We start from the raw sequence: 18,003 nt of genomic DNA on the forward strand, positions 1-18,003 counted from the left end.
CCTTCACCATGGCTTAAGGAAAATGGGGTCCCTCATTTTCTGTTAAGTAGTTGTTGGAGTAAGTCTTGAATGAGGGATTCATAGATTTAATGTTTTGGTATTTGCAATAAGTGGTAAAAATGGATTCCTGCGTTCCTCACCAAATTAAAAAAAACAAAATTCTTGAAGAAGAGACCAGAGAGAGAGAGAGGGGCGGGGGGGGGGGGGGGGTTATGCGAAAGGGAGAGGACTGGTAGCATGGCGTAGTAGTAACGACCAGAAAATGTCACCATCCCTCATTCCCTTGATATGGAGATGTTGCAACCACTGGCTGTTAAATTTGTCAATTCTCCAAGAAACAACTAAATTTAACAACCAGAGAGACGGGGGTGGTATGCTCGGGTTGTCAATTTTTCTCTCTTTCTTCCTCATCATAATCAAGACTAGTGGCCGGCAGTGAGCCAGTTTGTGATATTATTTCCCAAGAAACAATTAAATTGTTTTTGGGAAAAAGAACACTACCTGGTCGTGTGGATGACGTGGTTCCTACACCTCAGGAATAGGAGCGTGTGAAAAGACTGTTCAGCCTTAGTAAAATCGAAAACCCCTTCTAAATCAATGCCTCTGTGTGCAATTTCATTGACCCCCACCTTGGTCCAAGAGTTACACAACCGATTAACGTTCTCTTGCCCTTTATTTATTTTTTTTTGGATACATAAACACAAAACAATAATAAAGCTATAACTGAAAAAACCCACAAAAAAAAGTTAATAAAGCACTACAGGAAAAACATCTCTGTATGTGTGAGAAAGAGAGAAAATTTGTTTCTTTTGGGAAGTGAAAGAGATCAACAAGCAGGCTGGTGTAGTAAACACCAATAAAAAGAGGAGCAAGTAAGGTATTATCCAAGTAGTAAGTCTTTCACCGAACTACCCTCTTTCTTAATTTCTTTTACAATCTCTTTTTCACAAACTTTCCTCATAAAAGCTTCATTTTAATCTTAATTTTAAGCTTTTCTATTACATTTCACTTGCAACGTTATATAAAGAGTAAGAGTTAAAAATAAATGAAGGAACCTTCTAAAAGCCATCTTAATCAGGGGAGGTTTGTGGGTCTCTAATCTTCTTATTCAAATTCAAATTAATCAACAAATATTATTAATAAAACCTGGTAAATCCTATGTTAATCATATAATAAATAAGAAGAGTAACATCTGCAACCAACCAACACACACTCCCCCAAAGTTTGAATTTCTTAAGCAAACCCAGGAAAGGAAATAGACGTTAAAGCCTGTAAAGTTTAATTTCTTATAAGCAAACCAAGGAAAGGAAATAGACGTTTTTTTGTGGTAAAGAAAGGAAATAGACGTTAAAGCCTGTAAAGTTTGAACACTTGGGACCTACACTACAGCGACTAGGAAAGATTTTCTTTTTCTGCACTTCTCAGAACTCTCTTTCTGCGCATAACATGGATCCAAGCTTGTGATTCGAATTTCAAAAGTAGAGGGTTCTTTGAGGTATTAACTTTTCAAGGAGAAGCAAGAAGGGAAGAAAGGAATCAAGAATTCGACGAACTCTGTTAGTGTGAGGTTTCTATTCTGCCAAGGCATGGGAGAATCTGCTTGTCTCATGCAAACCTTCTCTCAGGTTTCTGATACATCCCATGAAACTAGCGAGGTAAGTATCCAAGAATTCAAAATTTCTGTTACAAGAGAAGAAATTGTTTCTTTACTGGATTCCAATTTGTTGCCCAGACTGTTGGGGTTTTCATTTTTTTTATTCTCATTTTCAGTTCCTGTTCTGGAGTTCAGGGGTCCTTACTGAAAACTCTTTTAAGTTTTCGTTAAAAAAATATTTTGAAGGTTTCTTGCCTTCTCTCCTGAATTTGATGCCCGGCGATTAATTTCTATCCAATACCTTCTGTGATGTATATTTCTATGTCTCCTATGGTTTTGTTTCAAATTTCGTTGTCTTTGGTTGTTGGACGTCAATGAAGTTTCTTATGGGTTTCCCAAATCATGGTTGTTTTTTCTGTATCCCTTTCTATACTAATTCCAGAACCTTTCAACTGAACTCTCGCTTTACTTGCTTCGGATTAGTATTTGTTTGTTTTAATGGGATTTTCATGTTACGGACTAATCTTATTTCTATACTCATTTTTTATGTTTAAACAGTTCGATCCCTGAGATTATCTTCTCTCCAATTGGGTTTCTGTTCTTTTCATATCAATCGATAATATTAATATTAAGTTGATTGTACGCTGTAAAGATCAGTGAAATCTTTGTTCTACAGGGGAATCCCATTCATGCACTTGCAGAATCAGTTTCTTTCGGAAGGTTCTTGTCAGAGTCCTTAGATTGGGAGAAATGGTCATCCTTCTCTCACAACCGATATTTAGAAGACGTAGAGAAATACTCCAGGCCTGGTTCAGTCGCTCAGAAGAAAGCTTATTTTGAAGCCCATTACAAGAAAATTGCTGCTAAGAAGGCGGCAGCCTTGCTCGAGCAAGAAAACGAATCTGCTAGTAATACTTCTCAACCAGAAACCCAGGATGTAGCCCAAAACGATGCTGCCCTGGTTTCACACTTGACCGAATCTGATGGCCATGAGGCTGTTGATGAACCACAGCAACCACCCGCCCCCTCCATGGAGGAAGGTTTTATCACTGATACAAGCAGATGTAATTCCAATGTTGAAATGGATCACTTGGAAACAAATAAGGTGGAAGTTGAAGATCCAGTAATAGAAGACCAGGGGCTTGAGAAAAATTCTCTGGTGTTTGAATCCTTGAACCAGCTTGCTGATGATGAGAACCACGGCATTCTTACTGAAGTGGAACCTAGTGGAACCACCTACATGGATCAGACTCATGCAGAGGTACAGTGTTATCTATTTCCTTATTTTTGTTCTTCAATCTTCACCTTATGATCTCACTTATTTATTTATTTTTCTCACTAGTTGGGGTTGTTCCAGGAGAACGTCGCTGCTAGTCAGGAGACTATGACTTCAGCGACCAAAGCAAAACCACTGGTGTCTTCCTCAAAACCATCAGCTTACAGTAGGGAGTCCACGCTTTCATCTTCCCCTGCCAAATCAACAAGTATTCGTTCCCGAAAAGGAAATATTGCCACTCCAAACAGTAAGAAGTCTGCAAGAGATTCAGTCCTGAAGAAGTGTTCAACTCCTAAATCGCTCCATATGTCGATTAATTTTGCTGCTAATCAAGAGACTCTGGCTTTGGCTACCAAGACAAAACCAGCAGTTACTTTGTCAAAGCCATCAGCCTACAGTAGAGTATCAAGGCTTCAATCTCCCACTTCCAAATCCACTACTCCTGTCCATTGCAGAAAGGAAAATAATCCCACTCCAAACAGTAAAATGTCTGAAAGAGATCCAGGGAATAAGAAGTGTTCAACTTCTATGTCGCTCCATATGTCGATTAATTTTGCTGCCAATCAGGAGACTTTGGCTTCAGCTACCAAGACAAAACCAGCAGTTTCTTTGTCAAAGCCATCAGCTTACAGTAGAGTATCAGGGCTTCAATCTCCCACTTCCAAATCCACTACTCCTGTCCATTGCGAAAAGGAAAATAATCCCACTCCAAACAGTAAAATATCTGAAAGAGATCCAGGGAATAAGAAGTGTTCAATGCCAAAAGCACTCCATATGTCAATTAATTTTGCTGTCAATCAGGAGACTTTGGCTTCAGCTACAAAGACAAAACCAGTGGTTTCATCCTCAAAGCCATCACTTTCCAGTAGAGCTTCAAAGCTTCCATCTCTTCCTGGAAAATCCACTACTCCTGTTCACTCCAGAAAGGAAAATAGTGCCACTCCAAACAATAAAAAGTCTGCAGGCGGCTTGGTGACTAAGAAGTGTTCAGCTCCCAAATCACTTCATATGTCGATTGGTTTTACTCCATCTGGTACTGGTGAAACTAACAAAACATCCTCAGTTTGGCAAAAGATTGCGGATTCAAGAAGATCTGGCAGTTTGTCTACATCTAAACACTGTCCAACTCCTCTAAGAACTCCAACCACGGTGCTTAATTGTCTCTCTTAATGTGCCACTCTACTACCCTACCTACTTAGAATGTTCTTTGCAGTAGGCAAGAGTAGTCATGCAGGTCTAAATTATCTTAATTTGCATATTGCAGGCATCTGTGAATGGTTTGCCAAAGAATCCTTCTATCAGTCCTCAGTCAGAAAAAAGAAGGTATCTTCTCACTAAATTGAGAGATTTCGTAGACTGCTTCATAAAAATGCAGGATTCCCCATGCACTAGTTTGTGCTGTAAGTATGCAACTTTTTCTCACTTAAAATTTGTTCATTACAGTACCAGATCAGAACTTGATCTCACAGCCTTTGGAAGCAGTAAAGAGGGCGCAAAATGGCAATCTCTTTCTATAGAGTAAGTTTGTGGCTTATCAAAAAAAAATAATTTTGTGCTACTTAATTATTTATATCACCATAGGATACTTGCATTTGACTATAGACCTAAGAACGGTGTGACTTGCTGACCATCCACTTCATGCAAAAAATGCCAAAGGTTGCTGACCAACCCAATCTGACCCCTCCCTGAACTCTTTGAAGTGAGATTTGCACAGTTGCACCAGGTTACCTCTGGGTTACAACCCTTATATTATTTATTAAAAGATAATTAGGTCAAACGTGCCACTTTGGACATCAACCGGATCCAGATACAGAATCGGATAAAATCCAGCTTGTTGACACCCCCACCCAGGAGAAAGAAATTCCACTGGCCTTAAGAACAGAGATTCATCTGATGATATTAGCAGATAAATGTTTGTACTAGTACTACTTCACATGGCACACCATCTGCAAATGAAAATTCAGATCAGGCATGATGATCAGCATCTCTAAAACATTAGACTCCCTCGTAATGATCAACTTCTTGTTCATTATGCTCTTCAAACCTTGCCTACATGATGGGAGAGAGAAGTCGACACCACCACTTGAGGACATCTACCTAGGAATTCTTGGTACAGAGACTTCTGATTTCCATCTGATGTCAAAGTTTTCAAACTGTTTGCCATATAATGTGGACACCCAAGAAACTGTTGAGATAATATGGTTAGGATCATAGTTTTGAAAACTGAAGTCAAACCATTCAGAACCGGAACTGCTATTTTTTAGGTACATGACCACCTTAAGAGAAAAAGGGTGTCAAACCAAGCAGTTTTTGGGAAACCATGGTTTGGTCCACCAGTTATCCCCATTAAAAAATTAATTCAAGTATGTGCAAGCAAGTTTGAACCCATAACCGAGCCAATATTAAAGCACAAACCAACCAGCACCCAAAGAAGTGAGGATTTTAATTTTTTAAATTTATCACTGAACTGCAGTTTGACCGGTCAAGCCAGACAAAACAAACCAGAAGCAGGCTTTTTTGGTTCGGTGCCAGTTTGGTTTTCAAAACTATGTTTAGGATCATCTATAAGGGTTTGGCCACAGAGATTTTGTGGGTTGGTTGATCCCTCTCTGTGCCATGATGTGTTTGGAATATTTAGCTCAGAATAGAAGGTCTTTGAAATCTTGAATAATCAAGTCGAGACTCCAGAGCTTTGGAAAGCTTGTAGGTGCTAATATCACGCTCCAAACCCCAGAGGTCAAAACCTTCGTGGCCCCCCTGGTTTGTAGACTGCCTACCCTCTTTCCACACACACAGAACATGCACACTACAGCTGTATTCTTTGAACCACTCACTCTCTTTATGTGGCATTTCCTTAAAAACAACTTCTAATTTTTTGGCTATTTTGTCTGGCAGCCATTCAAAGTCTTTGAATGCTTGCGGAGGCATAACACGAACTGCAACTCTATCTTCTCCTTTTAGCTTCAGAACCGATGAAAGAGCCGCAAAAAGAAAGGAGGCAAGCGCTTATCCAGATTCTTTCACTTTATTTTTATATTAAATAGTTTATATTTACACCAGACAACCCATGCTTTACTCTGTTCTCTTACTTGATATGGTCCTTTGCTTTCCCACTTTCAGAAGCTGGAGAATAAATACAATGCAGAGGGGGCACAAAATGAGCAGCTTCAGATGAAATCCAAGGTTTTCAATCTCTCCTTTCTTTCAGGCCCTATTTTTATCTTGCAGTGATTGACTTGCGATTACCTATAATTTTGCAACTGAAGTGAACAGGAAAACCTGGCAATTTATATGTGACTAAGCCAAGTTGAACCATTGTAAATAGGTTATTTCCCCAAGTATTTGCTTTTATTTTAATTATTTCGTGACTTGATCCAGTTTACTCATCTTAAGTTGATTATGCTTCAAAATTTACATGGGTGTTTTCTTCTTTAAACATAGAAATCTCAGATTGAGTTTCTTTATTCATCTGTAACTGCTCTGCTGCAATGCAATTTGGAACCCACGCCAATAGGTATCTTGATGTTATGCAGGAAAAGGCAGAAAGTGAGCTTAAGAAACTGCATCAAAGCCTTGGGTTCAAGGCAAAGCCAATGCCAGATTACTATCGTGAAACAGAATCAGGAAAGAATCAGAAGCAGGTACCTCTTTATTGTGAAGCTCAAACTTCTCATATTTAGAGTGCCACAACAAGAGTATGAGCTCAACTCCTTGCGTTAAAATAATTCTCAATTGTGCTCCTTAGTATCAAGTTTCTTGTTTTGATCTCTTTGTACAAGTGCCTGTTTGTGAGCCTGCAAGATAAATGGGGAGGTGTTGTCTCCAATTTCTCCACTTTCAAAGCTTTATATCACTATCATCTTGTTTAAAAATTTATATTTTCAAATTATGGTGGCACTAATATTAAAGTGCTATCTATATCCCTATCCTCATTGTTCTTAATTCTGGTCCTTATCAATCATGTTTTGCAGATTTCACTGACACATCTTCGACCACCCAAGCTAGGAAGGAAGCCCAGTTCCAATGCAGTCCAGGATCGAAGCTCTCTGCCTCCTCGGAGGCCTGCAGTCAAGAATGACAACTCCAAGATTGTTATTGAGAAGAATAACCAAATTCCTACTCATTCTATCACTGCACCACCGAATGAGGGTGCTCACGATAATTCTTCCCCAAATATCCAGGACTGAGTAGCAACAAAGGAGATTAGTGGAATTACAGATTATAGTGGCACAGAATAATATTATCAACGAACTGATTGGCTGTAGATGATGATGACCATTCAGGGCTACTTTAAGAAGTGCACTTTCCAAAAATGAATCCAGTTAAACAATCAGGGGGATGGAAATATCTGTCAGAGACTCAATCTTTTCATGGTTTCTCTCTGCATCAAGTGAAATTTTGTACCTGTTCTTCATTTTCTGTTTCTTAATGAATGTATAATATTTACAATTTTACGTATTTTAAGACAGATTCAAGACAAGCCATGGTTTTCTGAGCAAAATTATGGAGAGGGCTTGGAAGTTATCGTGTATTTGGAGTGTTACTATAAATAATCCTGATTTTCACTTTCTTGCTAATATTTCTCTCTTTCCATTTTGTTAACCTTAGGTTTAATATCACATAAGTTGGCATTTACTCATCGTCAACCTGTAGAGGAAATAGTTATAGTAATTCCTCTCTAAGATCATATGCTTTGCTGGGCTTCAATCTTAGCTTCACTTAAAAATAGGAAGCACCTCTTATCCTGCAAAGCCCAGACCAGGTCCTGGGAATTTACAAGTGAATGAAGCAACAGAATTCTTCCCTCACCCATCGTGTTTACTCACTGGCAATTCCTCCAGAAAATAAAAGGGGAGAGTGAAATTGGGATCTTGTATTGCTTCAGATTTTGCATGGAATTTCCAACTCACGCATTGAAAAGTTAGACATGTAAATCGTGAACTTGATCAAGTAGATGATGCTATCATCATTTAACTTCGCAGTTAAAGCAGCATATCTGACCTAAAATGTTTATCATCGCAAAAACACAAAATACTACTTCAGTGTCCAAATTTGGGGGAAGACAACACATCCTAGTCCCTACTCCACTCCACTCACAGGATTGATTACCTGTAATAAGATCCTTCAATGGAAAGGGATCATGCAATAAATAGACTCTGGTCCATTACAGGATATTCCATTGACTCGTAGAGATAATCACAGCCAGACTTCAGTCCGTCAAAGAAATGGGTTGGGAGGTTCGTACTGAAAGCTGGATCATCGTAGTTGAACAAATCTATGTTGTTGAAGTGAATATTCTGAGGAGAAACATAACCTTGAAATGAACAGACTTCCAAGTCCTTGTGCAAAGAAACAGGAACTGATCCGCTTCCCAGAGTTGTGTTTTGTTGGAGACGTTTTGAATTACTTGTGCTACTTGGATCAAAACTCTGATTTTTCATTTGTGATGAACCACTGGTAGCGGTGAGCATGTTCGCCAAAACTTGAGGATTTACAATATCAGCTTCAGATTGAAAAGAAACCGGGTCTACCATGTGTCCTGTTGAAGATACCTTTTTCACATGGTTGCTTCTGTATCTAGTATGCAAAGGCTTGATTTGAGCTGGATTGGCTTTATCTCTTTCCATAATAGCAGTCCTGTGGTTAACACATGAAGTAGGCTGTAGCTGATTGTGCTGTGTACCAGGCAATGGTAGATGAACATAATCATCTAACATAAGATATGGATCCTGCTCTTGTTTGGGTTGTTGCGTGAATTGCAACCCTGGAATTTCTCCACTCCAAGAGGGCTGAGATTGGATAGGGGAATCAAATGATGCATACTTGACATCTGGCCCCAGCGACCCACAAGAACGAGTAAGGCCCAGTCGAGAACCATTATTTGCATTTTGAGGAACATAAGCATCACTATGCAAAGTTTGTTTGGGTTCAGCTACTGGCAAGAAGGAAATTAGACCCTTCAAATCACCATCATGGGTCTCTGGAACGACATCTTGTACAAGAATTTTATTTCTGCAGTAACCATAGTTGCCATTAGCTACACTGTTTTGGTGCATTGTAACTGAGCTCTGAAGGCCAGAGCTTCCACAATTATCTCTGGAAGTCAAATCTGACTGCTTTGCCCCGGCATAAGAAGCTTTTGGTTCATTTTGCTTTTGCAATCTACTCAAGTAGAGGCGATATTTCTGCACACAGACTCTCAAAGTCAAAGATTTTGTATGAGTGCAACCCGGTGAAACATTAGACCTATAAGCTTTTCATTTTCCCCTTTCTTTTTTGGTGCCATACAATCCTAAATGTTCATTTTGTAGACATATATTTATAATGATTTCAAGCAGGAAAATGAAGACTTCTACACAAGCGTCACAATAACACAAATTAGAGAGTTAATACTGTCAGACTTTGATTATTCACAGTTACAATAATTATAAAAGTTATTGTACTATTGGACAGCCTTCTCTTCCAATAAAAAATAGAAAATAATAATTGAGATGAACCAGGAAAATAGGCCATTTAGATCCATATCCTTTTTATAACAATCAAAGAACTTAAATCCTTAAATTTATTATGGATGTATGTATAAGCTCCTTCATCATATGGTGCTGTTTGTCCTGAAAGCCCTAATGATCTCTGACCATACTTGATGGAAGAAAAGGCTTGGGTAATATTTTCAGCAACCCTTCTGATTTCTTCTAGTTTTAAAAGATCTAGAACCTGATGTTAAGTTGCGGTATTTCAACCTGTCAGAAGCGGGTTCAAAACTTGGTAACAGCCTCTCTTGCAAAGTGGGGGGCAAGGTTGCATACATTTGCCTCTCCCAGACCCAGCAGTAACGGGAGCCTCGTGCACTGGGATGCTCTTTTTTTTTAATCTGATGTTTTGTTTCTCATCATTTTATGTGGGATTGGAAGGCAAGAATCGTATCTTATAGCAGACACAAATAGGGGCAATAAGGACAAGGTAATGCCGGTTTGTATCAGCAAAGAGAGCAGGGAGTTAATTATAATTATGGATCTAGGTTTGGAGATCTAAGGTCATATCAGGTTTACAGATTTGTGGTTGAAGAAACTAGGAAGAGAATAGTTGAGTTTTATTTTTGGGATTTCATGTACCTGGGCACATACCTCATAGCTTAGGCTTTTATTTAGCCTTCAGCCTCTGTACTTGAATTTTTTATTTTATTTTTCTTGTACAATATGTACTGTGCTTCTTGGTTCTCTTAGCAACAAATTGTCATCATTACTTATCAAAAACATTTAAAAAAAAGTAGTAAAGGAAGGTAAACAAGATCAGTCCATGCATTTGGCCCTGAACTCAACCCTTTTATTAGCCCATTAACCACAATATATAATGAGAGTTTAAAACTATTAATGGTTGAATGGGACCTAGGAATTTTTCATTTTGATATGCTTAGTAAGCTATACATTGTCTTAGAAATTTTTAATGTGTTTAGGAATGGTACTTAGCTGGGTACTCCCTTTATTATTTCATAGAAATTTACTTTAGTCTTTAATCCAAGAAAATGGAGATCTAGTCATATAATAGTTTTTCTAGTAAGTTGGGTTCTGGTAATTTTTCAATGTCAATTTTATTTCTAAAAAATCTTAGAAATAGACCTTTGAGTTTTTCCAAGTCTTGTGAAGAACCAATATTTAGGGTTCCTGAATAGTGTGTTTACCATGGTCAAAAGTCTTGGTACATTGTACTTCTAAACAAAATAAAATTAAGTGTCAATGCCAAGTAGACTACTACTTTATTCTGAATTTCTATTGATTCCCATAATGAGGGATTGAGAGTTAGTGATCATTGTGTGAGGGTAAGTGGTTCCACCAACGTGCTGAATTCTGTCAGAGGCCTATCCTTCATCAATTGTTGCTTTGACTATTACTATCTAGACAAAACCTCTCCCAATTGAAGATCTTGCCTCAATAGCTATCAAAATGATCTACTTAACTTTCTTCAAACTGAAGGTCTGTTCTACAGAATCTTGGCAAACTGACTCATATCCAATTTATTTTTTATGTCAATTCCAAAAGAAAAGATTTATAATCCACAAGAACAAGCATAAGCAATTAATCTTATTATTTTTTAAGTTCTATGATTGCATAAATAGGACCACTAGTTTTGGAAATATAATGAATAATCAGAGTGCAGATAGCAAGCAGGATAATAGAAAGTTGCTAATTAATTATCATCAATGGATAACATAAGATTAGATTGTAGAAGAAAATTCTGCTTGATTCAAAAGATGTACATCACCTGGGGTTTTGAGAAAATAAATACCCAATAATTTTAACAAGATAAACAAATTCAAAACAATTCCCAATCGGTGGCCAATGCCATAATATGCTAAACAGGGTTTGGAATGATCAGCCAAGTCAATAGATGGAACAAGAAATAGAGAGAAATATCTACCTGTAAGTGGCTAGCAACATTTTCTCTGGTTAACCAAGGAACATTCATCAAATCAAGTATTTTCTTAGGACCGACTTCTGCCAAAAGAAATTGCACATCATGACTCCCTATGGACATATTATCAAACTGACAGCTGAAAATAGGAAAACATATCACAGGGAAACATCACTACTTCTTCAAAGAGATTTAAAAGGGGGGGAGGGGGGAGAAAAAACCCAGCATAACTCATTTCCACTATAACACATAAATACTCACTATCAAAACCAATTTGATTGACAGCATTGACGAATTTCTGATGAAGATCTACAGACCAAACTACTCTAGCCTTCTTTACAGCTGAAGGATCATTTAGTTCTTGGTCCTCATGCTCTTTATTTTCCATATCTTTCCTTTTCTTTCCTGAAACTGTATCACCTCCACTTGGTAATGGCCCATCATCAGATCCTTCTAATCCATTTCTCATAATGCAAGCATCCTCATGCCCTTCAAGGTTTTCGATCTCTCTCACCTCATGTATTTTCTTTCTGAAGACATGTTGCCAAATATTTCTAAGCTCTTTCATCCGTACAGGCTTAAGAAGATAGTCACATGCCCCATGTTGAACACCTTTCATAACCCTGCTTGTTTCTCCATCAACAGACATCACTGTACAAGATTATATATACACAATACATGTCATCAAGATATTTTTCAATTGGATTAAATGAAAGCAAAATCGAAAAACATCATACAAGCCAAATAATCAAAAATTAGTCACACAGAACTAACTGATGACAGGTAGATCCATCTCAAGTCCAACATGCTCAAGCAGCTTGAAACCATCCATGTCAGGCATGTTAACATCGCTAATTACAATGTCGAATCCATCCTTTCTTTCACGAAGCATGTTAAGAGCATCTCTTGCTAAACCACATGTAGTCACTGCAGGAAGCGAAAAGCAATCAAGAAGTGCATAAATGTCACCAAAAGCATGGTAGATGAATGTGTTGAAGTGGAATACAATTTCCACAGAACAATAGGGGGGAAAAGATAAATCCTGCTAACAATGTTACAGATCCAATACTAGACTTATTGTCATGTTATAGAAATGTGAAAGCAAAGTTACATGCATAATTCACAGATGTGTTAGCCATCATAACTTCCATCAATAACCATTTCCATGAACTAAATCATTAAAGACTTACTCGTCAATATAATGACTTGACCAGTCATGAACTTGCCAGGTTTTATTTGTAAGAAACACATTTTTCATCCTTAACCGTATTCATGAATATTAGGGCAAATTTCTTTTAAAAATTAACAAACTTCACTGACAAAGAACCGAGAAAAAAGCTAGTATACAACAACAGAACCAAGAAAAATGGGCTGGGAATCTCAAAAGGAACTACACAATAGGAAGAGGACCCACATACAAAGCCTGCTTAGCAACACCAGATTTTGGCAACTCTTCCCTAGCAACCAGATTTGGCCAACTCATCTGGCAAATAATGGGCAGGTCTCAATCTCTAAGAAAGAGAAGAATTGATGATCAGAACAAAGAGTTCTAGCTTGATATAATGCATGTATCCCCAAGGGCCACCTGACTGAGCTTTTTGATCCATCCAATCATTAGTTTTGAATCACCCTCTATGTTCAATTGGATCCACCCATGCTGAATGGTTGAGTGAAAGATACCCATCGGACCAGAAAATCCCAAAGAACAGATCCTGCCCAGTCTGTGGAAATTCCTCCCACCCCAGCTGGACCTGGATTGCCAATGGAGCTGCCATCCACATTAAGCTTGATTGAATTGGTAGGGGGAGGATTCCGGACATGCTGGATAGTAGTATGGTAGATGGCTGACACTATAATGTTCTCCCTGCTCCACATGATATCATCAATGGAAATGCCTCCGAAAGTATCAAGAGTAACAGCCCACTTGGCTGTTCTCAACAAAATGAGCTCTATGATAGGTGGATCGCCGCCATCCCCTGCAAGCTCTATTATTTCTTTCCTCCCAGATTGTCCAAATGGTTACTAAGAACACAAAGCACCACAACACTGGGCCTCTTTAACCAGAAGTAATGGAGATCCCAAAATCCATGATAGCACAAACCCCATGAGGAGGGATGTAATTATGATTGAACAGGTCACGAAGTGAACCCATATAGCTCTAGCAACACTACAATGGACAAAAAGATGATTAACTGGCTCCCACTAGCCACGCAAAGCAAACAAACCTGAGGGAAAATGCAACTACTCGTTATCCTCCTCTAGAGCTTATCACTGGTATTGACCTTCTCAAGACTTACTTCCCAAGCCAAAACCTTAATACTTGGGAGGAGCCTGAATTTTCCAAATCAGCTCAAAAGGATAAATCTCAACATTCTGAGCTCAAGGAACAGATGTTAAAAACAATGAATTGGAAGAAAATGTAGTCCTTTATATAGCAAGACTGGTTTATTTATTACTTTGAATACCTTGAAGTTGTGAATACATGAACACAGTTGCTGTAGTCTAGCATATACCATTGTAGGTTCATACTAACCTTTATCATCTCCAATTTAAATTCAACATGATTGTGAAAGGTTTTGACCCAGAAATGATTCTACCACAAATCAACTCAGTCAAGGTGTGAACCTTGATTTCATAAGAAGGTATAGGTGTGACAGGGTCAGGTAAAAACTGATGCAACTACAGCAAAGAGAGAGAGAGAGAGAGAGAGAGTGCAGCCCCGCAGACCTGCCTCTATTCAAAAAAAGTTGAAACCAACAAGAATATAAGTTTTAAACATGTATATGAAAATCAAAGTTGCCACAATGTATTTTTGGAACACAAATACAAACAATAGACCCTCGAGTGGTAGAAGCCTATGGAAAAACAGGCTTGATCTTTAGGCATTGCTCACTCATGGCTCCATTACTCAAGTTTCTCCTTCAGTATGGCAATAACATTACTAAAGAGTTAAGACTAATGGCCATGAGAGTCTCTTCAAACTTTGTAGTGTGCATCATCTCTAGGCCTTAACCCTTCAAGAATGACCAAATAATTATCTAGTGATCAAGGTGTAGGGAAAACCTGAAAACTGAAACATTTTCAAAGTTCTGAAGTCGGATCAAATTTTCTGTGCACCATCTAGGGGGAGCAATTATTCAGTTATTTATAAGGGTGGATAGCATCCATACTTATTAAAACATTCTAATATGTTCGTAAGAAGGAAGAAAATGGAGAAAAATAAGAAAAGCAACAAAATTAAAGTGAGATGCAGAGATCATTATCATATGAATGTTGGAAATGTGTCCATCAAACCCAAATTTTTATTTAATATTTAAATTCATTTATTATGCGAGATTATTAATGTGCGTCCTTAAGTTTTCACCTAAATCGTTCTTGACTAGGGATAGGACTGGACATCCCATTCATATGGCCGTCACACTATGTACTCTTTGGAATGGGGATTCCAAGATACATGTGTGAGTGCACATATAGTGTGCAAGTTGAACACGATCACATGAGAGTCTTGCATGTTTTACTGTCAGTGAGTAAAAAACAATAACAACAACAACAACTCAGCCTTATACCAAATAAATGGGGTTGGTTACACGGATCTTTGCCCTCCAATCAGCTCTATTCGAGGTCATACTTGATACAAGGCCTAAGCTATGCATGTCTTTCCTCAGCACTTCTCCTAAGTTCATTTTAGGTCTGCTCCTGGCTCTTTTAGTTCCTTCAATCTTAATCAAATCACTCCTCCGTACTGGAGCATCCAAAGGCCTCCATTGAACATGACCATGCCATCCCAAACGACTTTCTCGTAGCCTACCATGTATCGGAGCTACTCCCAAACCAGCTCTAATATGATCATTCCTTACTTTATCCTTCCTAGTTTTTTCCACTCATCCATCTCAAGATCCTCATCTCCGCTACATTGAGTTTATATATATGATGCTTCTTAACTGCCCAACATTCCGCACCATACATCATAGCCGGTTGCATGATTGTCCTATAAAATTTTCTTTTAAGTTTTAAAGGAATAAGCCAATCACACAACACTCCAAACACACCTCTCCACTTCATCCAACCTATTTTAATTCTCTACGAAACATCATTCTCTATATCACCTTCTTTATTTATGATAGAGCCAAGATACCTAAAATAATCACTTTGCTGATTTTCCCTCTCATCAATTTTCACTACCTCATTATCCGTTCTAGTGTAACCAAAGTTACACACCATATACTTCGTCTTCGTTCTACTTATCTTAAAACCTTTTGATTCCAAGGTTAATCTCCATAACTCTAACTTGGCATTAATCCCTACTTTTGTCTCATTAGTAGAATTTGATTGGTCTCTTGACCTAAGAGGTCCTTGTTGTTGCGGTTACACATCATGGGCTTTGGTGCAACAATGATTGATGTCTCCCTAACTATATACAAGGATCAAGAACTCGGGGGCTGACGCCGATTTCGACTAGCTAGGAAACCGAGATTTCCCAGGTTTCGGTCAAAACCTGGTATTTTTTGGGCAAAACTCTACATGTGATGAGCTGGTCAAAACTGGTTGAAACTACCGAAATTGGGTTGGTTGGAATTGGTTGAAACTATCAAAATTTCCGAAATATGTCGAAACCTGATCGAAACAGTAGTACATATAGGTTTCGTCTCAGAAACTTGGGAAACCAAGCTATCTCGATCGAAACCACAAGTTCTTCTTCCAAGACTATATATTGGTGTACTGGCCTCATCGTGTTTGATCGTGAACGAGAGAGACTTTCAACACAGAATCCACTGCCTTATTGGGGAATATCGAGGAGAGAGAATGTCAATGTATGATTAGACAAAATTCCGAAACCGTTAATATTTGGTAAAGAATTTACAAAATGTTTTGAAAATTAATATTATTTATTAATACTAAAATGTTTTAAAAATTGTTTTCATCCAATCACTAACACAGGTTCTCTATACAAGCATGTTCGATGGACTAAGGATTGGAATTAAATTACATACCCTATAGTCCATCATATGATATTGTTTAATGGAGAGACAAATATGCAATCAATTGGATTAAATTGTGAATATCTACTACTTTGGGGAGTTAATGGTATTAACTTATCTATTAATATTTTGATAATATCATTAATGAGATTAATGAATATTATAAGATATTTGGATTAGGTAAGATACCCAATGGGATCCTACCTCTTCCCTCTTTGTAGCAAACAGTGATACTTATAATTGACAAGGACACTTGTCGTTGAAGGGATTCACTGTTGAGTGAATATGTGATTTAGAATCCCGATTCTGGCTGGTCTCTACCATGAATTCTCTCCCAACTTTCTCTCTAGTTGGTAAAGATTAGGGTTTTGAAAACCCTAAAGATAAGAGGGTGTTAGTGTGTTCCCGACGAACACTCATATAAAAGGGTTTGTAGTATTGTACTTCAAGTACATGGTTAAATCCACAAACTTTTTCCAGCCTAGCCTATTCTACTTGAAAACCCTATGTCATCAATAAGTTAAATAATAGTAGTCCCATATTAGGAATCTAATTACATATATTTTCTCCAAGTTATATGGCATCCTGATCATATACCATCCCATGGTGCATCATAAGGCAAATAAAGACAAGTAGGAAGAAACTTATTGAAGCATACAAATGCAAATAAATACTATAAACGTCCTTCATTAGAACCCATCTTGCAGAACATCCGTTCAATTCTATCCCCATATCTCAATCCAAATGCTACCACACATAAACATGGAAGTGGAAGTGCATACAATAGCATCCCGAGCATCAGTTTGCACGGTTCCTCCAACCCTGGTAGCATTGACACCCAATGAAAGACAACTTCTGGGAAAGACGAACTATAAAAAACCAAAACTGAAACCATGCAACCTTTTCAGATTCCCCTACTAGAAGCTAACATCAGAAAATTGAATCTCAAAAACAAAACATTACCGTAACACAGAAATTCACAATTTAATCAGTATTAATTCGCAACCATACTCAACAAAGCGAAAACAAATTAGACGTAAACTGAAATGACATAAAATCAATTAAACCTTCAATGGGTTAGCCCAAAAACTTCAATTTTAGGACATTGAAGAGAGAGAGAAACGAACAATTCCAATCATCGGAAACTAAACCCAAATAGAGTAGAAGTTTCAATGTACGTTACCATCATAAGAACACTTTTTTAGCATCTTTTCAAGGATTTTGAGCCAAGTAGGATCATCATCGACGACAAGAACTCGAAGACCAGCAGGAAAAGCATCGACTCTAGGAGAAGCAAAACCATTCTCCATCGGAAACAATCAATAGTTCAATCAATAGACCCCAAAGCTCGGCCTTTCCATACAGAGACAAACTAAGAGATACACATACACAGCCAGCAGCGAAGAAGAATAAGAGTGAAATGGGAGAATTCTGCTTTCGCACGAAGTGTGATGCGATTTCACAAGTGGGATGGAGAAGAAAAGAGTGTTTAGCGTGTTGGGCTAGTTTTGAAGAGATTTAAGTGAACAAGAATAACAATTTGGCGCCCCTACTTGACCCCTCTCTAGTAATGGTTCTTTCTTTTAATTAATTGTTAGTAATTAGTTTTTTTTTTTTGTCCAATCTTCCATTTTTCAAAAGTTTATAAGTGCTTATTAAATTATAGGTGGTGAGAATAATCTAAAAGTGGATAGAAGCATTTTGGATGCAAATACTATCCCCACAACACAAGAATTGAAAACAAT

The 18,003-nt window shown here is 37.9% G+C and overlaps 2 protein-coding genes across 2 annotated transcripts; one reads left to right on the forward strand and one right to left on the reverse strand.

Moving 5' to 3' along the window:
- Window positions 1–1,376: 1,376 nt before the first annotated feature.
- Window positions 1,377–7,447, forward strand: LOC122656331 (endochitinase A-like). Its single transcript, XM_043850807.1, has 9 exons — window positions 1,377–1,655; window positions 2,271–2,855; window positions 2,952–4,019; window positions 4,135–4,193; window positions 4,314–4,388; window positions 5,766–5,868; window positions 5,991–6,053; window positions 6,404–6,511; window positions 6,842–7,447. The coding sequence occupies exons 1-9, from the start codon at window positions 1,587–1,589 to the stop codon at window positions 7,055–7,057; spliced, it is 2,346 nt and encodes a 781-aa protein (XP_043706742.1). The 5' UTR covers window positions 1,377–1,586; the 3' UTR covers window positions 7,058–7,447.
- A 365-nt stretch (window positions 7,448–7,812) lies between these two features.
- Window positions 7,813–17,782, reverse strand: LOC122656332 (two-component response regulator ORR26-like). Its single transcript, XM_043850808.1, has 5 exons — window positions 17,442–17,782; window positions 12,054–12,206; window positions 11,541–11,930; window positions 11,286–11,362; window positions 7,813–9,055 (listed from the first exon to the last, which is right to left on the reverse strand). The coding sequence occupies exons 1-5, from the start codon at window positions 17,566–17,568 to the stop codon at window positions 8,009–8,011; spliced, it is 1,794 nt and encodes a 597-aa protein (XP_043706743.1). The 5' UTR covers window positions 17,569–17,782; the 3' UTR covers window positions 7,813–8,008.
- Window positions 17,783–18,003: the final 221 nt, after the last annotated feature.

This window comes from Telopea speciosissima, chromosome 3 (genome assembly GCF_018873765.1).
Source record: "Telopea speciosissima isolate NSW1024214 ecotype Mountain lineage chromosome 3, Tspe_v1, whole genome shotgun sequence".
NCBI lineage: Eukaryota > Viridiplantae > Streptophyta > Magnoliopsida > Proteales > Proteaceae > Telopea > Telopea speciosissima.